The sequence below is a fragment of the Penicillium roqueforti genome, assembly GCF_015533775.1.
Source record: "Penicillium roqueforti strain LCP96 04111 chromosome Unknown scaffold_07, whole genome shotgun sequence".
In the NCBI taxonomy this organism is placed as follows: Eukaryota; Fungi; Ascomycota; class Eurotiomycetes; order Eurotiales; family Aspergillaceae; genus Penicillium; species Penicillium roqueforti.
The window spans coordinates 1-25844 of NW_024067571.1; the positions used below are offsets into that span (position 1 = coordinate 1).

The following is a 25844-nucleotide window of genomic DNA, read 5'->3' on the forward strand; positions in this document are numbered from 1 at the left end:
CCCAAACCCCAAACCCCAAACCCCCATAGACTATATCTCTTCGAGTTAGGTAGTAGAGTAGCTTAGAAATAGTACTATACCCTTAGATAAATTGTCTATAGAAGTTATAGAATCTAAGGAAGGACTAGACTCCCTTTACTATTATAGGTATCTTCTATTACTAGATTATATAGATCTTTTTAGGATTAATAGCTATTCCTTTTATACTAATAATAAATCCTAAGAACTTAGTCTTAGTTATAGAGAATTTATACTTAGGTAATATAACCTATAGACCTACTTTCTAGAGTTAGAAGAGTACTTCTTAAACGTACCTCTAATATTCCTCTATAGTATTACTATAGATAAGGATATTATCTATAAATACTATAATATACTTATCTATATATTCCCGGAGTACATTATTTATAAAATACTAAAAGGTTACTAGCCTATTTATTAATCTAAAGGGTATAACCTTATATTTAAAAGATCTATATTATATATAGAAAGTTATAAGATCTTCTACTCTAGGAATTAACTAGATTTAGTAAAATCCTTAATAGATATCTAGCTTTATAAAGAACTTAGCTTTACTAGTTCTTTATAGTACTTTATTAATTAGAGGTAGAGGATAATAATCCTTCTTCGAAATACTATTTAGTTATCGGAAATCTATATAGAATTATAGACCTCCTCTAGGTTTCTTTACTATAAGGATAGGCGAAGTATAGGGAGTAGAGCTAGGTATAATAAATCCCTTCTTAAGGTTATCTATAATATACTACTTAGTAGCTTTTAACTTATTAAATAATAACTTATAGAGAGGGTAATATCCTAGTTATACCTCTACTTTAAGGATAATATTATAGTCTATCCCTATATAGTAAGGTAGGAATTTATTAGATTTTTACTTAGAGAAGACTTCTATAAGGTTATAGTATTCCTATAGGAGAGTTCTTTTAATTTCTTCGACCTCTATATCCTAGACTATTGTTAATTTAATATTAAGAATACAATCGATTTCTATAAGAGAAGTCGAGAATACTTTAACTCCCTTTTTAGTATTTATCTTTATATATAGTCGATTAAATCCTACTCTACCGATAATACTTATATTAATTAGTAAGAGCGTCTCCCTTAGTTCTTCTTCTTAAGTCTACTAGATTAAGATAGAGGGTATCTTATTATTAAGGTTCTGTATTATCTTCTACTACTCCTTAACTTACTAGTAGCTATACTAATAAACGTAGGCTTATAGATAGGGCTTTTAGGTTTCTAGATCTTATTGAGGTTTATTAAAGAAGCGGTCTTATCTCTTAATATCTACTTAGTAATCTTTATCTATTACCTTATTCCTTCTTAGAATCTAAGTAGATATTAGTATAGTAAGTTTACTTACTACTTTATCGAAAAGTATTCCCTATTATAGCTAGATTATTCGATAATAATAATAGTTAAGTAGAACGTTATATTCTATAAACTATATTCTTCCTAGTATTAAATTATACTATTCTAGGTCTATAACTAATATTAGAACTTATTATTAGATCCTTCTATCGATATTTAATATAAGTATAACGGTATAGGTAATTAGGCTTACTAGTTTTCCGTCGAATCCTCTAACTAGGTACTTCTAACTTAGCTTATATATATATAGACTAAATTTCTTTCTAAGTAATATAATAAGGGTAGTATTAATAAAGATAGATCTATCTATTCCTATATCTACTAATACTTTAATCGAAAAGGAATATCTATTATATATTAAGTTTATATTAAAAACTAAACTATTTCCTAGACTTCCTAAAAGTTTCTATAAATTAAGAGTATATAGCGATACTTCCTTACTACCTAAGATAGAGACTTTCCTTAGGTAGTAGCTTTTCCCTAATTATTACTTTCGAGTTCTTTAAAGTTAGTAACTCTTAGTATATATATATTAGCAGTAGCTATAATAGTAGTAGTAGCCTACTTCTTAGGATAATTATAAGTTATATATCCCTTTTCTTTATAGTAGAAATACTTTCCTTTATATATTAATACTTCTCTCTCTATAGTTATTATATTACTAGTATAGCTTATACTTAGTTCTTTCTTAATTTAAGGGGTATAGGTTATAGTAGTAGTTTATATTCCTTCTCTAGATCCTCTAGTAACTAGGGTAGTATAAGCGCAGTTAATAGTTTTCTTTTCCTATTATAGACTGATTTTATATACTATACTATAATAGGTTTAAACGAATATATTAAGACTAATAAAATCCTAGTTTACTACCTATATAACTTATATCTAAAGTAAGTATAGAAGCTTTAGGTAAAGGTTACATTTATAGTTTTCTTTAATAATAGTAGCCTTCTCTATAAGCTATATAAATTCTGTAAGAAAGTCGGTAAAGTTATTATAGGGCTTTATCTAAAGTTTATAGTAGTTAGTATATATCTCAGTCTTTTAGTTAGGGTTTATAAAGATAGTTCGGAGGTAAGTAATAATATCCTTAGCGTTAAGGTAGGGATTGCTTAAGGTCGCGCTTATTCTTAGTATAATATAGAGTTAAGCCTTTCCCTTATAATAGCTCTAGATATAAATCTTTCGATAAACTAAAAGGAGGTAATAGTTAGAATTAACTTCGAGTTTCTATTAGATAATTATTTCCTAAGTCTTAAATTGTACTTCCTTTCTATCCTTTAGGATAGGAGTATTAGGTATCTTAGTACTCTTAACTTAGGCTTCTATAATCGGTATACTAGAGTTCGATAAGGTTTATTAGGTAGTCGGTATATTATTTAGGAGATAGTATATAAAACAGTCTCTTTCTTACTAAATAAGGCTTAAGTAGGCAATTACTTTATTTTATTTAATAGTTAGGGTATTAATAGTAGTTACTATCTCTTTCTCCTTCTTATAGAGAGTAGCGATCTCTATATTTAGCTTCTATTTTTCCTTTTTAAGAAGTCTATACTAGTTAGCTAGAGTATTAAATTATTCTAGCTTTAGGGTTCTTTTTAGGAGTTTATTAATAGAAATTTCTTTATTAGGGTATAATATTTCGTCTCTCTTAATACTCTCGATTAGGATAGTATTTAGGTTTAAAGGGCTAGAGGTAGGAGTAATAGGTCCCTATTAGCTGGTATCTTCTTCCTCTAGGGTATCTAGAGGTCGCTTTCTATAGCTTACTAAACTTCTAGTTTTAGGAGCTATATTATGATTAAGAAAAAGTTTAAAGATATAAACTGAGCTAGAGCTAGTTGTAATAACTACTTGTATAACTATACAGTTTAAGGTTAAATTTTAGAGTGATACTTAGAATTATGTTATATACTAAGTTATTTAAGGAAAGAGTACATTTGTATTAAAATTCTAAGTATAAGGAGAGAAGAAGAAAAGGGAAAACTATCTACAAGGGCGTTCCTCCTTCTTATATCCTTCCTGTTTACTTATTTGCTTCCAGTGCAAAAGCTCGTTTGCCCTTCTTAGAAGGAACGAGGGAAGTCGCTCCTGCCTAGATTGTCACAACTAGGTTTATCTAATCTAAGTTACTATTATATTATTAAGAGTAAGTTTTTACTTCTTTTAAAGCTTCTATTTAGCCTTTATATAGTAATTACTTATAGTTTCTAAAAAGATAATAGTAACTATACCTAGGTTTAAACCTAAGATCTTTAGGTTTTATAGTACTAAAAAAACTTAAGAGTTAGCTATTAGACTACTAATATATATTTAAATTTTCTAAGTTATATTATAATTTATATAGTATATTATAATCTAGTTATATAACTATATTTATTTATTATTTATAGTGTTTACTAAGATATAATTTAGAATACTAAAGAAAAGGGCTTTCTAGTAATACTAAAATAATAATAGATAATTATTATTTTATAGGTACTTAAACTCTATGATTTCCTATATAGACTACTAATATATAGGTAGATAGGCTTACTAAGTTACTACTAGTATAATCTTACGAAAAGTTTAGGTAGTCCTTAGGACTAGTAAATATCTAAGATCTAGTAAATAGATAGATAGTTTAATAATAGATAAAACGAATTTAGGAACTATAATATAGCTTCTAGGGAGGTATATCGACTAGAAATAATATACTTCTATATATTCCTTATATCTAGTAGTATATTAATAGTTAGTAGCTACTTATTATAATTATATAAATATATACTAAGATAGATCTTAAAGAAGAACCCTCCTTTTTATAATTATATTTATTTTACTCTTTAGTCTAGTATTCTACTACTTATACTATATAAAATAGCCTCTCTTTTATTTAATAAATACTAGTTAAATAACTAAATTAACTAAACTATAAAGATAAAGGTTATCTATAAAGAGTAAATATAAAGGTTATTTTTAAAGATAAAGCCTTAAAGGATTTAAATAAAAAAGAATATTAATAAAGATAAAGGTTATTAATAAAGATAAAGGATATAAATAAAGATAAATAGTAAGTAGAATAAAGATTAAAAGTAAGGTAGTTAATATAATAAAGGAAGATTTAATAAGAGAAAACTATTTAATAATATCTAACTACTAGTCTATTTAAATATAAAAACCCTCCCTTTTCCCTAATATTTCGGTACTCTCTAACTTACTTTCCTAGTCTATCCTTATTAACTAAATACTTTTCTAATCTCTATATATAGAAACTATTTCCCTTTAATAACTTCCTAAGTCCTTTTATTATAATTATATCTACTAACCCTTACTATCTACTTTAGGTTTAATTTAGCTAGGTACCTAAAGTTATAAATATTATTATATATAATTCTATAAACCCTAAGGTTAAACTTTACTAGACTATACTTCTAGACTAGTATATTAGTATAATAATCGACTATATAGTATACCTTTTAAAGCCTACTACTAATACTCTCTTTAAATTAGGCTATTTACTTACTTAAGTATATATTATCTAAGGAGAAAATTAAGTTAAAGTTAGTCTAGGTTTAGTAATTACCTCTAGTAAATCTACTATATATTACTTCTACTATACTAGTATATTATATACTAATAATATACCTTCGGATAACTCGTACTTTTTAAACCCTAAGGCCTTTAGTATTAAGCCTAACCTAGGCTTTAGGTAACTACTATTAACTATATAAATAGTAGAAATAGTAATAATAATCTTTTAAGGAGGATATTTTATATTAATTTCTTAGTATTTTTTATTTAATAGACTTATAAATTAATTATTTATTTTACCTTAATCTTTTTTAAATAAAGAGAGCGGCTATATAAAGTAATAGTAAGAAACCCTAACTTTCTATTAAAGTATTATAAATATAAGTTAGAATACTATATATAACTAGATAAATAAAAGAAGGTATCTAAAAGTATAAAGTATATAATTAGAATAAAAGTTACTCTTAAAGTCTATAAGCTATATATATTATAGACTTTTATATATAAAAGGGGATAATCTCACTTCTCTTAGGTATAGTTCTAATAATATTAGAAATATATAATAATAATCAATTAGGGTAGGGTTAGTATCTAGGAATAGGCTAGAAAGATACTTTTCTAGCCGAGAATACAGCCTACCTAATAATACTATTGAAACCTAAGCCTTAGCTATTAGGAAACTAAGTATAGATTTTAATAAAGTTAATCCTTAGAGTTATTAAATAAGGACTAATTTCCTAAGGAAACTTAAATAATATAATAACTAAGGGACTTAGAGGATTAACTTAGAAGATTAACTTAAAGGATTAACTTAGAGGATTAACTTAGAGGATTAACTTAGAGGATTAACTTAGAGGATTAACTTAGAGGATTAACTTAGAGGATTAACTTAGAGGATTAACTCAGAGGATTAACTTAGAGGATTAACTTATAGAAGGAAAATTTAGGAATAGCTATTACTAAGGTAATATACTTCTAAATAAGATATAGTAAATTAGATATATAAATTTAAGGTCCCTATTATAAGTACTCAAAATTTTAAAGGGTTAAAATATAGTTAAGAGGTAGTTATAGTATATATAAGAAAATTACCCTTTTAGGATAACTGACCTTAAAATATAGGTAAATTTTAATCGCTTACTATAGGCGTAATCTTTATCTAAATTAAAAGTAGTAAACTGGATATATAAATTTAAGGTCCCTACTATAAGTACTAAAAATTTCAAAGGGTTAAAATATAGTTAAGAGGTAGTTATAGTATATATAAAATATAGCTGAATTAGGTTAGTATCATTCTTCCTATAGCCCTAAACCTTAAAGATATACCTTAACTTTAACCACGAATTCCAGACACTATACTAGCTAGATACGAAAGATAAGATATGATCTAGAATGCTTAAGAAAAGGGCTTTCTAGTGATACTAAAATAATAATAAATAGTCATTATTTTATAGGTACTTAGACTCTATGATTTCCTATATAGACGAACTTATCATACAAAAATAATAATAGTGGGTTCGATCCTAATGGCCTGCGACGGGGTATTGTCAGACTAGGGCATTGGAAATATGCGAATGTTAGCTCTGTATTCGGGATAGTTTTCCTACCAGCGATATGTCCTTCCTCCTACGAGGTAGTCGGTATCGTACCGGTCTTTATCTTTCGAGCTGGCAGAGAGAGAACTACATTGTTATCGTCGGACGGCACAGAGCGTTTCTGTCGTCCCCGAAGGGGCCTACCCTCCTAAAATCCGCAATATTGTATCCTAGTAGTAACAGCTTTATTGCGCCGTGTCCACTTGTCTTCTAATAAATCGGTGGTAGGCTAAGTAAAGAACGTCTCTATAAGAAGGATCTGCTCCGATGGCATTTCAAACTCCTTCTGTAGTACCTCGTGTGTAGGCTTATTACTGATAGCCCTACTAGTCAGCTGTCTTTTAATGTCAATCACTGCCTGTTTCCGACTAAAATCGCGGCGTATTTCTTTCTACCGCTTATCTTACAGACGCCGGCGTAGATTGTAGACTTAACGCTTCTGGTCCTCTAGTATCGCCCGTAATGCTGGGTTATAAGAGCGATTAGTGCACTGGGTCTCTAGATCGACTTGCTAGTGTATGGCTGATTGCAGTTCTGGGTCTTTCTCTACTGATTCCCGGTTAGCGTCGCTTAGGTATCGTGGTCGCCGCCGATCAATCCAACGGCTCATCCGGGTTACAGCCTTTGAGAACTCTTCGTCTGGATTGAGGCCGTATATGATCTCTTGTAAGCCAGTATGCCGACGGGGACGATAATGTTTGATAAATGTTCTGCTAGTGGCGTGGGCCATGATCACATTACGCTGTGCTTCACTGACAAAACCTAGGCAGAAGAGTTAGTCCGCTCATCTAGAGAAAATCAGAACCTTGGGTATTTATAGTCCACTCACCACTCTTGTCAAGTAAATCACCTCCGTATACTGCAATACTTTTTCTACACTTTGCTTCGGGCTGGTATAAGGTTGCCATTTTCATAGTAAGGCTATATAGTCTCCAATTCTACTACCTGCCAGAAAGATCTCAGTTCCGTGAAGTAAAGCCATCCACCCATGATACGCCATACTCGAGCTCAATTTCAACACATACACGCCGCAAGTAGGTACATAAGTATCCGTGCCCGCAGTCCATGCGTTATAGGAATCAATGGATTAGCCAGAGTCCGGGCAAAGATTTACAACTAGAATATGAGGACCTGTGAAGATGACGCCGAAAATGACCACTTTTGGCGCCAGAAACGGCCGCCTTTCCACCCGTAACTTTAGACGTCTAGCTAGCGCGGCACCCAGGCTACTAGCCCATTCAACCCAAACGCGATTGAAGAAACTGTTTAATAGTGCTAGGTATACCAAATCCTGTTTCTAGCACGGGTAGATATCAATTTATGTCCGCGATCCCCGGATACCGGACATAATAGGCCTGCCAGTCATCAATCTCAGTCATCTTGTGGAATCCCGGAAGCTGCACAATACGCCAGCGTATGTTCATCCAGCCCACGTCATCCTCAGTACACCCTTCAAGGGGCTCGAACTCCTCAGGCTCTGATATATCCTCGTCCTCAGAGTCCTCTTCAGGCACATCTGTCCATTTCCATTCAGCATTAACCATGCGGACATGCCCTAATTCATATTCTTCGAACCCTCCCAAGGGGGTGTTTAGAACGGACTCCATAGCCTCCTGGTCCACGGTGATGAAGAAGCGGTATCGGCCGCTCGTTGGAGTATAGTCTTCGCTTACGCCCTGTTCCTCTTTTAATGCAGTCTTCTTCCACTGATAGAAGTGCTCGCGTAGGGTGGCAACCGTGGCACCCTCAAAGGAGGGGTCTTCCAAGACCGTTGGGGCGAATGTGTCGAGGAGATCAAGGCCACTGTATTCCTTAAGGTCTTCTGAGACGGCGCCGACCATGCGAGCCATGAAGTTCTCCCAGTCAGAGTCATTGTGGTACGTGCAACGAAAGATCACGAAGCCCCAGGTTGTGAATCCATCCTCCTTGAGAAGTCCCTCGACCAGATCAGCCCCATTCATAAAGGAATACATTGTGGGATCGCGCTTTGAGCGAGAGGCCATTGTGGTGGATGTTGAGAGACTCCTGATTGTGTTGAAATGTGATGTAGATAAGGACTTTGCGAGACGTGAGGGAGGTTCGAAGGGAAAGCGAAAGAAGGTCGGGCGGGTAACGCTTGGGCGGGCGAATTGGCTGTAGATCGGTAGATGGCGTGTAGTTTGAAGTATCCTCCTAGTAGTCATGAGTGCGAAGGCAGGCCTTGGTTCTGTTGAGATGAGGATAAGTAGGGGAAAGAGGTGGGGGCTAGGGGGTATGGTCCAGGGGCAAGCAGGATCTCTCAAGTTTGCAGAGATTTAAAGTGGAGATGCGAGTATACCCTCAAACGCTTTAAATTGCTTAAATCTCAGGTTCCCAGGATGATGAAACACTACGCCCGTCTGGGCAAGGGGAGAAGTGATCGGAGCCTCGGAGGGCCGGCCGGGGAAGGGATTCGCGGGTCCGTGTTATCGGGCGGCTCGGAATAAGTTCGATACGCGCGCTATGGTCATAAATCAAGAGCAATTTCTTCTACCGTGGATACTCTGACCATTTAGTCGCAATCTTACCCACAAGACTGGGCAGTTGCACCTTGGCATGATGTCTTATCGACTTACACCACACTAACTTCATACATACGCATCTATGAAGAAACCCCCACACACACCGAGTACCCGACTCCTAGATACTCACAGTCCGATCCAATCGCAGGATTCCACTTGTATAGTTCAGCAAAAGTAATACCATACGCGGTCTCGATCTTGGCGCACGAATCGTTCGACACCACCGTGTAATACTGGTTGCAGTTCGACGCGATTCCCGTCTGAGTGGGTGCACTTGCTGTTGCGCTGGTCGTCGATGCCGGTCCCTTGACACAGTATGCTTCTCCTAGCCACAAATTGGTACAAGTAGAGCCAACACTGGGGTTCCACTGATAGAATTGAGCAAGGGTGATGCTGAACTTGGTCTCGACTGTGGCACAGTCGTCGCCCTTTGTAGTGGTGTAGAACTTCTCGCATCCCGACACAGTGTCGGTTGGAGTGGGCCCCATGGAAGAGGAGGAGGAGGTGGTGGTGGGGGTTTGGGTGGCAGTTCCACTGGCTGTAGTCGTTGCAGCTGCAGACCCGACACCAATACAGATGGCGCGGTCATCCGTGGCATTTAGGCTGGCATAGAGCGCAGTGTCACAGTCTCCTTCCAGCCAGCTGTTCCAGGACACAAGGTCGTCCATGGTCAGGCTGTAATCGTAAATGATGTCGTCGCAGGTGTATACTAGCATTTGATTAGTAATAGCACGATTGGGGAGGGTCAAATCATACCGTCAGAGTAAGACAGGTCGACGGAGGTGAAGCAATTGCAGTTGAATGCCGTTCCAGCCTCCGTAGCATTCATGGGAAGGCAGAGCCCACTATCAGTATCCTCCGTTGCTACATCTGCGTCAGCCTAATCTATTTGTTCGAGCCAGCGGTACTTACAGGCAGTGCTGTTTTCATACCGCAGGATGCAGTAGCTGTTTTCCTTGTTGAGCTCACAGGTGCTTGCGTTGTTCACAAGACTTGGATTCCAAGTGACCATTTGTTTCATTGTAATGCCCCAAAATGTCGCCATCGCCACACACTCAGAAGTATAGTTGGAAGGATTTTCGTAGTCATAGCAGTCTGGGATAGTGCCCGAAGCGGTGGGAAGGAGCGCCGCTCCCGTATACACATAGCCAGGATCGCTTGTGGCCGTAGGTATGTCAGTATTCACGTTGGTGAAGTTGACGGGCGTGACGGTGATGGGCAATACTCCAGTCACCGTGTAGTTTGCGTAGCTGGTGATTGAACCAACGGCCTTAACACAGTATGCCTCGTCAAGCAGGAGGTTTGTGCAGTTTGCGTCGATTTCTGGGTTCAGGAAGTAGAAGTCGGTAAGGGAGATAGAATGGGCGAGAGAGACCTTGGCACATTCATCGCCTTTTTGAACCTAGTAGAAATGAGCAAAGACCCAACTTGGATGGAAGGATCACTCACCGTATACCACTGGCTGCAGTTGCGGTTGCTATTGTCCATAGCATTTGTTGGGACCGCTGCAATGCCAGTGGCTACTCCAGTTTCGGTTGCGCTTGAGTCGGATCCACCAGCAGTCTGATTCAAGTAGCCACTCGGGGGACTGTAAAGGTCAATATTCCGTGACTCTCAAATTGAGATTGAAGCGAAATCTACTCACCTCACACACACCTCATATCCAATGAAGAAAATCGCATTCAGACAGAGGGAATTGATATTGGGGTTCCAGGAGAAGAACTGCGGAAGAGTCACATTCGCGAGGCCGCCGACGACACTATCGCAAGTGTCATCAGCCTGCCAGGTGTGTGTGGTGCACTGCGAGGGGACACAGAGTGTCTGGTTGACTTTCGCCGCAAAGTTTTGACAGTAGAGATCCAAGTCGTTGGTTTGCAGTAGGTAGTATGTAGAGACTCCCAGCGACTTTGCCACGGAGTTACAGTCGTCTGTTTCCTTCACCTGATAATAGTTTTCGCAGCTGGTTGTTGCCGAGCTGGTTGCAGGCGAGCTGGTTGCAGTCGCAGTTGCATTAAGCGCGTACGCAGTTGGGGAAGTGACTGAGTAACCCGTGGCGCTGCAGCTCGACGTCAAAGAAGTGAAGCTGTCCGCCACGCCCTCATCATACCCTAAGGGGCTGTTTAATTGAGTCTCTAATGTCCCCAGCCAACAATCCGAGCAAGAACCATTAACAGGCCAAGACCCGTTGGACCAGGAGAGCAATTGCGGGTCACAGTAACCCCCGGACCTAATGATGGTCAGAATCGATAATCATTGGCAGAATCACCACTCACTCATCTTTCCGACAAGATATGTCATAGGTCAACATGTACTTGTCAGCGATAAATGTAGCTGGATAAGCTACATCCTCAACGACGATCACATCGGTGGTCTCTGAGCAGGCCGCCTTGATGGTTGCTCTGGCGCTTTTCAAAGAACTATAGCAGGTGTCGACGCAAAGTTCATCGACTTGATCACCATCCAGAAGAGAGTTGCTGTTTAAATCAGCTTTGAGCCCGCAATTTATGAATCAGACCTACTCTGGGGACACAACGGGCAGAAATGCCGGACAGGACACATTAGTCGACAAGGCTTCTTTGCAACCATCGGTGAGACCAGGATAGCTTGTGAATCCTCGAATGCCAGCAGGCTGCTGGGCAAGGGCCGTGGAAATTAGTAGAGCCCACGGGGCAGTCCACATCCCACGCATCTTTGAGCAATGTAGTAATCACCACTCAAGATAATGAATTGGTGAGACTGCAACCACTAGATAGCCTGGTATACAAGTATTCCAGAGCTCAATTCACAAGGAAGAGAGAAGAAAAGTGGAAAAATGATGTTGGGACTTCGCTGAGTAGTTCCATATGCAGAGCAATTTTATCATTCTGCATCTAGACAAAGTATATGGCTCGTTCAGCACTGGCCCCCAAGGGTACAATCGTTTCCACATCCACTTCACTTCCAATCGGGCATATCCCGGACGGGTCTCACGAGGATTTTGAGATTACTGCGGAGCTCAAGGGCTGCCGCTTGGTTAGACTAGAATCAAGCATGCAGGCGAAGACTTAGCGATCACTTGAAACATGAGAAATTTTCTTTGGATCGAGTTTAGCGAGGGATTCCAAGCTACGGAGTACGCGAAGAGTACCTCAGTGGCTTGATGCGGATCCTTCGGCCGCGTACCGTGGGCTCGACTAGTAGTCCCTAGTAGTCCCTGGCTTAGCGTCGGTTCACCTACTCATCCTGTCTGAACCGGGGGCCTAATGGTGGGTCGTAAAATTAAATCAAACCGCGCGTGCAGTAGATCGATTTCACGCTCCGTAGTTGAGAGTATGGTCAGTGGCCTTGACGAAGATTTGAATTTTTGAATTTTTGGATGGGATCTTTTGATACCGCCAATCCGAGTAGTATTTGGCTTTCTATAATCAGGCTGATTTGTAGAAGCCTAGAATAGCAGAATATTTATCGCAACACCAATATAAGATACTTTTCACAAACTCCGGATCGCTCGGTTGATCCACCAGCTTCAGTTAATTAATACCTCATTATCAGTGCCGGTGGTTTCATCCATTTTTCGGATACCTAGACGTGGTGGGGCTTTATGTAGGATACCTAGTGTAGAGCTGAAACCACCCGGTGTAGACCCACATGGCGTATCTGCAAGCATGCTGGAACAATGCACTTAGCGTATACTGCCCAAAGGCCTTCTTTGCAGGGCTATCTACATTTCCTGTAAAAGGAGGGATTTCTCCAAGTCCAGTGTATCAATGCTCAGTCTATTTTGACCCTGTTCGTTCTTTCCATCATCCTTTCCTTCATTTCTCTTGCATGAGATTGCCTTGAGCAAGCCAATCTGCTGCAATGGCTACTGGTCAAGCTTTCAAAAAGGAGCACTTCTTTCGTGTTCTCTTTGGCATTGTGCTTGGCTTATTGTGTCTGGTCTTCTGGCCGCACAGCTTGAAACTGTCTGGCTCTAGTATTGCTCGCCGCGCTTCCACTGTTGACAGCTTAGAAGTCAATAACCACGTTTCCATCTCTGCCCGAGATGATTACTCCTGCAGTGCTAGCAATCCCTGCAGCAATGGAGCTTGCTGCGGTGCCAGTGGCTACTGTGGCTACGGTGATACATACTGTGGCAAGGGGTGTGTCTCAAACTGCGATGCTATTGCAGAGTGCGGAAAGTACACGCAGCCTGCGAACAAGACATGCCCACTCAACACTTGCTGTAGCGAATTTGGATTTGTGGGTTGCTATTTCATAAGTTAGACGAACACGGTTAACCTCTATTAGTGCGGGACAACGAAAGACTTCTGCAATGGTATGTCCTTCAGTTCCTGATCTCAACCAGAGACTGACGACTAGAAGATGCTTGCCAGAGCAACTGTCATCTGAATGTCACTGTCCCGGCAGGTGGATCCTCAAGCGGTGTACTGCAAAACAAGGTCATCGGCTATTACGAGGCATGGATGGCTCGTAAGAGCTGCCACAAAATCAAGCCGGTCAACTTGCCATTGGATGCACTGACTCAGTGAGCCCTATTGCTTTCCTAACCAGTCATGCCCATGCTGACATTGAGCAGTGTAAACTTTGCATTTGCATCGATTGATCCTTCCACATATCAGGTCGTTGCGATGGACTCGGCAACTCCGACAAGTCTCTTCTCAGATGTGACCAACCTCAAGTCTGTGAAGGAAGATATCAAGGTCTATGTCAGCATTGGAGGGTGGACTTTCTCTGATAACGGCACCGACACACAGCCCGTGTTCGGAGATATCGCTGCATCCACGAGCAATCGCAAAAAGTTCGCCAATAATGTGGTACACTTCATGCGTCAATACGGTATCTTCACTTATTTGTTTGTTTGTCTTATCTAATCTTTAACAGGGTTTGACGGTGTCGATCTTGATTGGGAATATCCTGGTGCTGGTGACCGAGGTGGCAAGGCCAGAGACACAGAAAACTACGTCCTCTTGCTCAAGACCCTCAAAGAGGTTTTCGATGATAGCGGAAACAAGTATGGGCTGACCTTCACAGCCCCTTCGTCATACTGGTATCTTCGATGGTTTGATCTCCCAAAAATGGTCAAGTACGCGGATTGGATTAATATCATGACATACGATCTTCATGGAGTGTGGGATGCCTCCAATCCGATTGGAAGTATTTTGCAGGGACATACTAATCTGACTGAGATCAAGAGTGCCCTCGATCTTTTTTGGAGGGTTGAGGTCCCTCCCTCGAAAGTGGTCCTGGGTCTTGGATTTTACGGTCGTGCGTTCACCCTTCAAGATAAGGAATGTTCAAAGCCCGGTTGTGCATTCAAGGGTGCCTCGGGCCCTGGGTCCTGCTCGGATACAGCTGGTATGCTCGCGTACTATGAGATTGCCAGCATTCTGCAGGGAACCTCGAAGAAACGAGCCACCATCTCCCCAGTCCACGATAAGGAGGCTGCAGTCAACTATTTCACCTTTGATGACAATCAGTGGGTTTCATACGATGACAAGACTACATTCAAGCAAAAGGTCTCCTGGGCGGATGAAGTCGGGCTGGGAGGGGCAATGATCTGGGCATCTGACTTGGGTATGATTTTGCTTGCTCTGAGCGAATTTACACTAACTATTCATTAGACACCGATAAATACGATGCCCATACAGACCTCATTGATCGAGAAATCATATCGACATCAACACTCAAGCTTGAGAACAAGGCAAAGGCAAATCCCGGGACAACCGTCGAAGATTTGTTTGCGTTCACAGGGCAGAAATGCTTCAAGCACACAGGGAAATGTCTCAAAATTGACGATACAAAAGCCATGTCCAAAGCATGTGGCAGCGGCTATACTGTTGTCGGCTGGGACGACGCAGGGTGCGGAAAGTCCAACTGCGTAAGTGAACCATCTATGCTCGGTCAATTCATGTCTCACGATTCTGTCTTCATCAGCATTGCGGAAAGCCGATTTGTTGCCCAACTGGTGCCGCCCCGAAGAACTGCATGTGGCGTGGACAGGATACTGGCCAAAAGGGAGCTAGTTCTGACTGCAGCGGGCAATGTGCCGCGGGAGAAATCAACGTTGCCGGCATTCGCTCTTCTTGGGGTGGCGGGTATCTCAACGATAAAAACACGGGCAAGTGCGGTCGTGGCTATAAGGCATTCTGCTGTCCAGACCCTGACTACAAGCAAGTTACCAAGACTTGCTCTTGGGCCAAGTGGTGCGTACCAACTCAAGTCAATTGACTATGCACCAACTGACTTTTTTACACCTCCAGTGGGGAGAACTGCCCACCCAGAAAATCTGCTGTTCTAACAAAGTATGACGAATGTTATTCCAAAGGACGAAAGTATTGTTGTTCCGATCCAGCGGAGCTGGTCAGTTGCCAATGGGAGAATGGAAGCGGCGGTGACGGCGATTGCGCGAATGCCGTGTGCAATTCAACTCAAGTTGAGATCGCCAAGTCTACCTTAGGTGATGGCAGTACCTCTTGTGAATGTAAGTTTGTCTACTTTCAATCTCTCGTTTTGCTTTCTGTATAGTGGCCTAACAAGGATCTGATTAGGGGGCCGACAACGGTCAGGATGCTGTACAGTGACGAAGGCGCCAACCCGCAAGGCAACCTGCACTTACAACATCTGCGACTTGGATTCCGACTATTGCTATTCCGATCCGCTTCTTTATAAGAGAGACGATCAAGACACCCCAGACTCCGATTACAGTGGTGACGACTCCAGCATCGCCAAACGTGCTGGTAGAGAACGCAAGACATTCAAAATTGTACTTGGGACATTCAGCTACTGGATCGCGGGCTATCCAAGCATTGGCAAGCTCTTAAATCCGGAAAAATACGGAGCTGCTTTACTCACAAAGGCTTTCCGAACGCGGAGCGGCTTTTGCGCAGGCTCTACGCTGGATATCGTCAACTTGCCGAAAAATCCTACTGAAAAGCAACGAAAAGATCTTGACACAGAGCATCCGCTTGACAAGGGGTTGCAGGGACTTTTCTACAAGTACATGGGGAATCGAGAGCTCCCAGGCGATAGATCCGCCAATTTCCCAAAGATTGATCCCAAGTTCTGGGACAAATTCAATGAGCCCAATGCAAAACTAGGTGCCATGGCTCAATTCGGCAAGGACCGCAAGGGAAAAAAGCCGATGTCCCCGGCAGAGTATTTGGCCGAAGCTTATGGGTCCGAAAGGAACCCACGGCCCTTCATGCCGGTTGAAAATGGCCTGAATATTGCCAAAAGAGATATTTTCTTGGGCAAATCTCCGGTCCAAGCTACAAAGCTCAGGAAAGCTGCAACGTCCGCTGTCAAAGCGGACACAGATACAGCGGCAGACAAGATGCTTTCGTTGCTTCAAACTGTAAGTGGCTATGGCTTTGTTCTGGATTTCACGCAAGCTAACCCAGGTTTCTAGGCCTTTTCCTCCTTTGAATATATTCGAAATGAGATGTTTCTGGAGAGATTCGACGGAGTGATCGATGATACATTCACAGCTTGGAGTAATATCGAGCAGGCGACTGAGACGTATAACCTGCAGAATTGGCACGGGTTGGTCTTGGATGCTCAGTTCACGTATGCCCTGGATCAGGCACGTCGCTGGACACGGGAATCAATTCGAATTGCCAGGGCTCCGTATGTCGAAGCATATGAGGCCGGTCGCAGCTTGGCCACTTATGATCGTGTGATGACTGCCTTGGATCAGTTTGAGGATCTTATCTCGCAGATTAAGATGCCGGATGTTACTTCCGAGGACTACAAGAAGCGGAATCCCTATAATGGTGAGGGGCCAAGTGGATCTAACTCATGATTTAGAACCTTGAAAATTTACGATTCCAATTCAATGATCAGCCTTACCGAGTCTTCCAGCGATGCATCTTCACTCTGGTCTTTCGGAGAGCTATGTTGGTCTGGGATCGATCGATATATACTGCGTATGACGGAAAGTGGGTTTCCCTGCCGAGCTTCGTCTTTCGCAAAGAGGAAAAGGTGCCTCAAGATGATTATTTTCAAAATCTCCCAGCGAGATGGTGAGGCTCGGGAGCTTGAATGTCGTAACTGATGGCAAATATAATCAGCTTTGTAGTCTTAAAGCAGTTGAAGTGTCTGAGGCTGGTAGGGTACCGAAGGCGCAGCAGCAATGTATGGTAGAATCGATGATTGTAGGAGACAAGAGAGAAAAAGAGAGAGAAGCTGTCGAAATCTAAACTACGCGGGAGCCAAACGGGGAGCCAAACATAGCTATAACCGAGGAATCTAGGGAGAGAGGCAAAAGCGGGCTGAATTGGCTAAATCTACTACTCATTGCCTAGCTGGGGAAAAGAAGGAAGAGAGAGAGAGGGAGCTATATAGTCCGGATAATCACCTAACCTTCCAATCCAAGAATAACCAACTAGCCTCCGAATACTGCGAGAGATGAAAGGGAAATAAAAGTAGAAAAGTAGCTATAAAACGAAGTTTACGTCGGCGGGGGAAGGAGCATCTCCCTACAATTGCAATCGTCACGTCGCCACCTGTTGGCTAAGTGTCAAGGTAATGTACGAGTTCTTAGAGTAAAAGACTAGGAATAATTGATTTTTCAATGAAGTACAAGTAGTGATTTAAGGTGTGATGTTTGTGGGTCTATTGAGCCCCGGTAAGTGGGGCCTTTGATGGTCTTTAATGCTATTCCTATTAGTGTACTACCATAGAAGAAAGCGGTCTATGGTAGAATCTTAGACTTAAGAAGATAATATATAGTTAACCCTATTAAAATATCTTAAATCCGCCTATATAATAAAGGGCTAATACCTAGTACTAAAGCTAGGCTTAGAACCTATACTTTTATAAGTAGACTTCTTAGGGAGTTAAATATGAACTATTAAAACCTTAGCGCGATTTAGCCTACCTGAGACATTTATTTCCGAGCCTCCGTAAAAAAAAGAATATTTGGAAATGTTCCTCCAGAATCACCCCAAATGAAACTCAAATCCTCTTATGTCCGAGTGCTACCGCTGATCCAGGGATTTGGGCTTATTTCGGGTTCGGCTGTAGCGGCCGAGATTTCCGAGTGCGTAAAACCAAGTGTATCTTCGGAGTCACATGGAAGCTTCATCTCCGACCCGAACTCGGAGCTCGGCTTAGTGGACAGGCCTTTTCCATATGAATTTGCCGAGGGGTCCAAGTATACCTGCCTGCCATAAGCCCGAAACATAAAAAAAGACCTGCAATTGAAAAGAATGATGGATTAAAGCATTGTAGCGTTTCTACGTCTGCAGTATCGGTGGAGATACTATTCAACAAGGGCCGAGATTTATTAGGCGTGAGTAGAAATAGTTTGAACGCTGAGACCATGCGGCGGTTAATGTTGTTACGAGGTATACAGTCCACTGCCACTAGTAGCAGACCTCTATTATCCAAATAAAATAGTGTGCCATCCTGAGTGGTGTGTGTGTCTATCTCGAATGATGACATTATTTACCAGATGATCGACAAATAGTATTTCTTACTTGGATAGAGAACCCTCATTTGGACGAGAGATAAAACAAGATGTCGGAATTGTGGATCTATGTAATTAGATAATCCTTACCCTACAAACAGAGGAGCTACTCCGGCACCGAGTCACCGACTCTCTTGGCGCCCTATCTAGCATGGACACGAGCCTCTGTGAGGCCTGACGGACAAGCCGACAGTTGCGAGACAAATTGTTGAAGATATTCGGGGAATCAGGAAAGTTCACGCTCTAACACGGCTCTACTAACACTGCCCAGTAAGCGTCACGTAACGAGTTATTTCACTTTATAACTCTCCAATCTTCCAATTTCTTTCACCTCGCTTACTGATGGGTCAATCCGTTATTGCTATGTTTAAGCACCAAGGCCTGTAATGCGAAATTGGATTTCTCTATGCATTCGGACTGGCCTCGCTATGGCAAATCTTATCAATAGATAAATAGGTAGGTTGCATTCTTAACTACTAAGATGCTCCTTGAACCACTCAAGTGCTTGCAGAAACGCGCTCTGCATCGCGTATCTCACCACGGGGCTCTCGTGATCGCCTCGCACCGCAAAGCCATGCTTGACACCACCATATAGGTTCATTTGCCAGGGAAGGTTCAATTCTTTTAAGATAGCCTCCGTCTCCTGGCGCTTCTCTGCGGGAAATATGGCATCAAGCTCGGCGGCAGCAATGGCCAGCGGGCCCTTTATGCTTTTTAATTCATTCGCTTCGACGTGCGATGGGTGCGCAGTGTACCCAACGTCAATCTTTCCCGGAAGTAGGTGTCGAACGACATATTTGCCGCCGAAACAGTACCCCACAGCTCCGAGTTTCTAGTTTATCCTCAGTAAATATTGTCTTCGACAACTCCAAAAATACGTACCTTACAATTAAAGTTTGTATGCATCTCTCTGATGCAAGTCTCAACAATAGGATCGATATCTATGGGAAGATGAGCTTTTCCTTGGGGATGGTATTCTCCCATTCTCCACTTCTGCATGTCGAATTCGCCTGGTTTGTTCAGCGGTACAGGGTCACCGTGAAAGAGGTCCGGCATCATAACAAAATAGCCATTCGTCGCAAACTGGTCAGCGATGAGTTGAGCGTTTGTGAACCGGTGGCCAATGATGTCCGTGAGTCTATCCATCAGATGGTAAGTAAGCCCAGAGTAATCGGTATGAGGCCAAAATCGAGGATTATCCGCACTTACATCAGGATCCCATTCTCCGTTGACTTGTTAGGAGGGTGGCTGGTATAGACCTCGAATCCATTTAGGGTTGTGATGGTGCCCAGTGGCTTTCCATAATGTTTGCACCCTCGGTAGCAGCATGATTGGGATGGGTTGGAAGCCATTATTGGATAAGGAGGCGAGCACTGAAGGAGTAATCGCACTTTTCGAATGGATCTTTGCCCTCGGCTAGCAATTGCTTTTTTGATTCGAGCTTTCACTCAATTCAGGTGGGAGGTACCATTTAAATATTCACACAGCTAGATTTCCCGATATCGTTAATATGTCCGAGGCTCGCACGAACGAAATGACAAAGTTTCTTTATCCCGGGTGGTATTTTGCTTCCCGGTGGGACCCTCAGAAGGCGATTTGAAAATCATAAGCGGAAGCAGCTGTTGGGCCTAAAACCCTACTTTCGGAGTTAAAAGTATGAGCATTATCGAACCGAAATTGTTCGGGGATGAAGATAGGTCTCTTTGAATAGTCGCCGACGCTGGTAAAAGTGGGGCCGACGGTTTCCCAGGGTTCAGATAAGTCGGACTTCGCTTCCCGAACCAGCCAGCCCGTTTAAAGCCGGACCGAACAACAAGTCTTCCAAATGGAGCAAGTTCGTAGACATTAAATCCGGTGCAGTTGATATATAATTCAATATTTGTCCAACAGATCAAACAGGATCACTTTTTTGGATGACAGCCTCAAATTTTCTAATTGTGTGGTATCGAGTGACAATCCAAATATTTTCGCAAACACCCCTCAGCCCATCTTTTGTTTTTGTCTCCAACTTTTCAGGACGGTGGCCCAGTCGGGGCTTGAAGAGATGGCGGCATTGAAAAAAGAGCTCGTTACTCCCGATAATTGGTCAGACCGGGATGGTACGACCCGGTCGATACTCTCCAAACTTCGAATCCGGCACCCAGATCACGAAGTGGCTCATACCCACCGCCTAGGTCATTTGAAAACGGATAGTGAGCACCTAGTACAGTTTGACGGATCGAACGATCCATATAAACCATTGAACTGGAGCTTCACCAAGAAAAGCGTCACCACCGTTCTATACGGCTTTATCACAATGGGTAAGTTCTCCTCGGTTCTTTGATTATTATGTTAGGTAATTGACATCTCTGGCCCTTTTTTAGGCTCTGCATGGGCTAGCTCTGCGTAATTTCTATGGATCTTCCTTTTTATCTCCATGCTAACCTAATGCAGATTCTCTCCTGCCATCTCAGACGTTGATAAGCAGTATCGAATCTCCAAGGAAGTTGGAACCCTCGGCGTTTCTTTATTCTTGTTTGGAGTCGGACTAGGTCCTCTCTTATGGGCCCCCTGTTCGGAAGTTTATGGACGCAAAGTCGCGGTTTTAGCTCCATACGCGATTGCTGTCGCACTTTCATTTGCCACAGCCGTCTCGAAAGATATTCAGTCTATCATGATTACTCGTTTCTTCACCGGGTTTTTTGGTTCCGCCCCTATTACAAATGTGGGTGGTGTTCTGGCCGATATTTGGAGTTCACAGAGCCGCGCTATTGCAGTGACAGTGTATGCACTCACCCTAGTGTCTGGGACAGTGATTGCACCAATTGTGGGTGGAGCGATTGAAGTCACAAATCTTGATTGGAGGTGGACTGAATATGTAAGTTTGTTCCGGTGTACTCGGCCTACCAAAAGCAATGTGTTATAACTAGATCGCAGATTACTGGAATAATTATGGCCCTCTCATTAATATTAGGGGCCATCTTCTTGGACGAAAGTTATCCACCTGTGCTGTTGGTCTACAAGAGCCGCCAACTTCGTCTACGGTCCGGAAATTGGGCACTTCACGCCCAACATGAAGAATGGGATGTCACTTTAAGCGAGCTATCAAGCAAACATCTGGCACGACCATTTCAGTTGTTAATGACGCCAATATGTTTTGCTATCGCTCTATACGCCTCTTTTGTCTATGGGGTTCTCTATCTCAGTTTGGCTTCATTCCCGATCGAGTTCCAAGAGCTCCGCGGTTGGAATCCGCTAGTCGGGGCTTTGCCATTTCTAGGTCTTCTTTTCGGGTTCTTCCTTGGTGCCGCAGTTAATATAACCAACCAGAGATTTTACAGTCAACGATTCCAAGCGAACAACAATCGTCCCGTTCCCGAAGCCCGACTCCCACCTATGATGATTGGTTCAGTATTTTTTGCTGCGGGCTTGTTTATATTGGGTTGGACTAGTGAGCCGCATATATTCTGGTTTGGCCCCATCTGCGGTGCTGTATCAACAGGGCTTGGCTTCTTCACCATTTTCCAAGCCGCATTGAATTATCTGATTGACACATTTTCTGAATACTCCGCGAGTGCTGTTGCAGTCAATACTTTCCTACGGAGTATATTTGCCGGCTGTTTTCCAATCTTTGCGAATGCGATGTTTCATAAGCTGGGAACAGCTTGGGCATTCAGTCTTTTGGGATTTGTTGCCGTCGCTCTCATTCCGATTCCATTTGTATTTTATATATATGGCCCACAGATCAGAGCCAGAGACAGATGGTCCAAAATATCCGTTTAGCACCTGATCCGAGAAGTGAAATTTTAATCCTTGAAATAGGGTAAAAGCCGCCATCATCCATCTGCTGTAGCGCTCAACTCATATCAGCTTCGAGCGATGAACCTGTCTTGCTCCCAATCGCTCTCGTTTACTTTGTCTTGTCACAAACCAGGTAGATTACCAGAATGGACAATGAAAAAGTAAAGGTCTGATAGAAAAAGCGTGCGGATATAGTAAAATGTGCAACATAGATATTTGCATAAGCCTCCGCGAGATGGATCAACTGTTTGTCCTATAACGGACGCTGCAGAATTTTGGGTTTTCCTTAGATTGCAACTAGTTTATGCCAATTGTTTCACTTGATTACTCCTTCCCAAGCTTGCACGAGACGAGACTTTACTTATTTATTTTAGGCTGAGCGGTGAGTAACCTCGGTTGGGACACCTACCCAAAAAAACAAGTAAAATTTCAGAAGCGCCGGAAACGCCAGTAGCCCAATTTTTCGGAGGGATGGAGATCCTACACTAATTCCTTCTCGGGTGGACTTTCATGGAGTTAGAGAAGGTGAGCTAGGCGAGACAAGCTGAGCGAATACAATCCAAACCACGTGCAAAGTAGCATTTCTCAGAGCAATGGTGACAACATCCTTGTGGCTAGCCAGCATGTCATTGAATTTCGAAATGTTTTCACCTCTGATTGTCAAAGAAATGTAGGCGCCAAACGTTGTACCTCAGCGTTCTACCGATTTTGAGATTATATTATTTCCAGTTCTTAACAAACTCTGCAGCATTGTCTGAGTTGGAAATTCAAAACTTTCAGCTCATGCTGGTATTCTGCGGCTACACGATGAACCCAGCCAAGAACCTGACAGACGGCCTGAAGTCCTTTCTTCAACTTTCGAACATCTTTTTTGCTTGTTTGAAAGTCATCTATCACATTGCGTGGTGACAAAAAGCTCTGCAAGGCAAAGCCGGCAAGGAGCAGAATACTCGTGGTCACGGAGAGAGGGTCGACCATGCTTGTTAAGGCTGAAGCTCAGGGAACAAATTGATAGAGACATAAGAACAAATAATGCTTTTTTAGATTGAACGTAAATGATGACGACAAGCAGTGAATCAACATTGTCTACGACTGGCGTTCCGGGAAAACTATATGTTCCTTCAATTAGCCCAGTGAGCATGGTCGTGGTCCTCGTTTTCTCCAATCCAATTTCTTGGAGAAAAAAAGGGAGGAGCCGGCTGGGCCGGCTGGCAATGGCCCAATCCCTCAGGAAACTGCGGCAGCAGGGGGCAGTAGCAGAAACTAGAAGAGACAGCATGAAGTCAGACCAAGTTAGTTAGGATCGAAATAGGCACCCAAATTATCGATGCTGTTCTAGGCGAAATTCGGGATAAGCGTGAATCTCGGAGGAAAGACGCGGACACGTTAAGTCGGATTTCGGATATAAGCGGTATACCGAGCAAAAAGACCACAAATGGGGAAGTGAACTCCGAGGGTGGCTGCTGTATTGAGCGAGACTATATAATATGATAGATTCCTATTGATAGGACTGAAATTGCCTGCCCTTTACAGCTCTCAAATACGAACGAGAAAATACCTCGGTCATTGAAAATGGGGAAGAACATTCGTTTGACCTTTGCATGCGGTCCTTACGACCGTATGGATCCTCTAGCTAACAAGGCTGTCGACCCTGTCGGAATTGATCTCAACTACATCACGATTAATCATCCGCGGGAAATCTTTGACCGGATGATCAGAGGCATGGAGTTCGATTTATCTGAAATGTCCAGCTCGGAGTATGTTTGCCGATACGCGGCTGGTGAACGAGACTTGGTTGGCATTCCGGTGTTTCCCTCGAGGGCTTTCCGCCATAGTTGCATCGTGGTCAACTCAGACATTATCTCAAGCCCATCCGACCTCAATGGCAAAAGGATAGGTGTCCAGGTGTACACTATGACCGCAGCTGTTTGGATTAGAGGGGTTCTGCAGGATGCAGGAGTCGATCTATCTACGATTACTTGGATTGAAGGAGACCTAGTCAAACCTGGTTCCCACGGTCAACCCAAGACAAAGCCGCTGCTCCGTCCAGTGTCCCGAGTCCCAAATGAAAGCCCGAAGTCGCTCAGTCAACTTCTTGAAGAGGGTGAGATTGCAGCCACAATTGGCGCTCACGCTCCGCCATGCCTCGCAAAAGCATCCCATATTCGACATTTGTTCCCGAATATTCGCGAAACCGAGAAAGAATACTACCAGAGGACTGGAATCTTCCCTATCATGCATCTTGTCGTCATCAAGAGAGCGGTTGTGGAAAAGCATCCTTTCGTCCCGCGGAGTTTATTCCAGGTAATGAATGAGTCCAAAAACATTGCTCTGCGTTCAATGAGACTTGCATCAACTTATCGGTATATGTTGCCGTTCCTCTCATCCGACCTCGAAGAGATAGAACAACTATTTGGTGGTGATCCATGGCCTTACGGAATCGAGTCTAATCGCACAGTTTTGGAAGCGCTGGTGAACTTGCTGTATGACCAAGCTATGATTTCTCGCAGGATTTCACTTGAGGAGTTATTTCCATTCCCTTGTGAATAAGCAGTTTATGTAACTAGAGAGAATTGTACTAATTCAAATCCGTGAATGAGGCGATTTGGGCCGCAGCAAGGAGAATAGTAGATGGCAGAAACGAATCCAATGGTAGATCCTAGATGTCCTTACATTGTCCCCCGGATAACTGTCAGGGATATACATGAAGCATACAGGACGGATGGAGATATGATCTGCGGGACCCACATGGTGTATATGGGTTCCCCTGAACGCGAGGAAGCTACCTTTCCTTTGCTTCCTCGCGCTACGTCTTGTATCTAGAATAGACAATAGCTTCCTCAATATTGATCATTCAACTACGTATACGTGAGATCCTCACAAGGAGCGCGGCAGCTCCTAGGACCAGTACATGGTGTACAAGGTACCGCGATCGGCACAGGTACTAACGTTCGCCCGTATCTGTTGACTTGTTTCCTGCATCGAAGCGGCGTCTCGAGAAGATGTGCTATAATATTCTCTAATACATATGTATACAACTCCCGGGTTTATCGAATAGAAGCATGATTCGGTAGACCCTAGAGAAACAGCGAATACGCCTAAGGGCTTAGAGTAAAGGTACAGGGATTTTCCCCTGCGGTACTATACTCGGGTCAGGATTTATAATCGAAAATCCATCCCATGCGCGATATCCTCAAGCTAGCCGTCCAGTTCCCCGCGTGGCGGTCAGGGCTGCCACATTCTATCGTAGCTGTTGACATCTACCGCCCAGGATTATAGGCAGCGCTAGCCACAGGCTATACAGACGGGGTTACTGGCCGAGGGGAGCATCCCTTCGTACACAAGCAGTCGGCAGCGGCAACGAAAATGGACAGGCGGCGAGCAGTCCTTCGCTCAATTTATTCAGGAACATATCGCGTGGGTTATTCAGTTTTAGCTTTCGTGCGACTGCTAGGATAGGCCCAAACGCCCGTTATATCGAGATTGCGGCTCACCGGCATCTCACGAGCCCGGCAAGGTATAGGCAGCAAGGCTAGGCACGATGGGGTCTAGTAATGGTTCAGGCTGGCGATGTCGATA

At 42.4% G+C, this 25844-nt stretch overlaps 6 protein-coding genes across 6 annotated transcripts; 3 read left to right on the plus strand and 3 right to left on the minus strand.

Moving 5' to 3' along the window:
* Window positions 1–7807: 7807 nt before the first annotated feature.
* LCP9604111_3823 (uncharacterized protein) lies at window positions 7808–8497 on the minus strand (the record flags this gene model as incomplete). The annotated part of the gene is made up of 1 exon (XM_039071454.1): window positions 7808–8497. The coding sequence occupies one exon, from the start codon at window positions 8495–8497 to the stop codon at window positions 7808–7810; it is 690 nt and encodes a 229-aa protein (XP_038929907.1).
* Window positions 8498–9114: 617 nt separating this feature from the next.
* Window positions 9115–11723, minus strand: LCP9604111_3824 (LysM peptidoglycan-binding domain-containing protein; the record flags this gene model as incomplete). Its single annotated transcript, XM_039071455.1, has 7 exons — window positions 9115–9743; window positions 9791–9898; window positions 9947–10436; window positions 10484–10622; window positions 10680–11261; window positions 11308–11508; window positions 11554–11723. 7 exons carry the CDS (start codon window positions 11721–11723, stop codon window positions 9115–9117), a joined length of 2319 nt encoding a protein of 772 aa, XP_038929908.1.
* Window positions 11724–12874: 1151 nt separating this feature from the next.
* LCP9604111_3825 (CAZyme family GH18) lies at window positions 12875–16817 on the plus strand (the record flags this gene model as incomplete). Its single annotated transcript, XM_039071456.1, has 10 exons — window positions 12875–13255; window positions 13304–13331; window positions 13379–13541; window positions 13593–13852; window positions 13898–14590; window positions 14638–14894; window positions 14951–15219; window positions 15277–15497; window positions 15565–16370; window positions 16425–16817. 10 exons carry the CDS (start codon window positions 12875–12877, stop codon window positions 16815–16817), a joined length of 3471 nt encoding a protein of 1156 aa, XP_038929909.1.
* Window positions 16818–18954: 2137 nt separating this feature from the next.
* LCP9604111_3826 (uncharacterized protein) lies at window positions 18955–19837 on the minus strand (the record flags this gene model as incomplete). The annotated part of the gene is made up of 3 exons (XM_039071457.1): window positions 18955–19317; window positions 19368–19623; window positions 19695–19837. The coding sequence occupies 3 exons, from the start codon at window positions 19835–19837 to the stop codon at window positions 18955–18957; spliced, it is 762 nt and encodes a 253-aa protein (XP_038929910.1).
* Window positions 19838–20781: 944 nt separating this feature from the next.
* On the plus strand, window positions 20782–22939 carry LCP9604111_3827 (uncharacterized protein; the record flags this gene model as incomplete). The annotated part of the gene is made up of 5 exons (XM_039071458.1): window positions 20782–20785; window positions 20849–20870; window positions 20919–21342; window positions 21402–21915; window positions 22884–22939. 5 exons carry the CDS (start codon window positions 20782–20784, stop codon window positions 22937–22939), a joined length of 1020 nt encoding a protein of 339 aa, XP_038929911.1.
* Window positions 22940–23837: 898 nt separating this feature from the next.
* Window positions 23838–24815, plus strand: LCP9604111_3828 (uncharacterized protein; the record flags this gene model as incomplete). The annotated part of the gene is made up of 1 exon (XM_039071459.1): window positions 23838–24815. One exon carries the CDS (start codon window positions 23838–23840, stop codon window positions 24813–24815), a length of 978 nt encoding a protein of 325 aa, XP_038929912.1.
* Between the last annotated feature and the right edge of the window lie 1029 nt (window positions 24816–25844).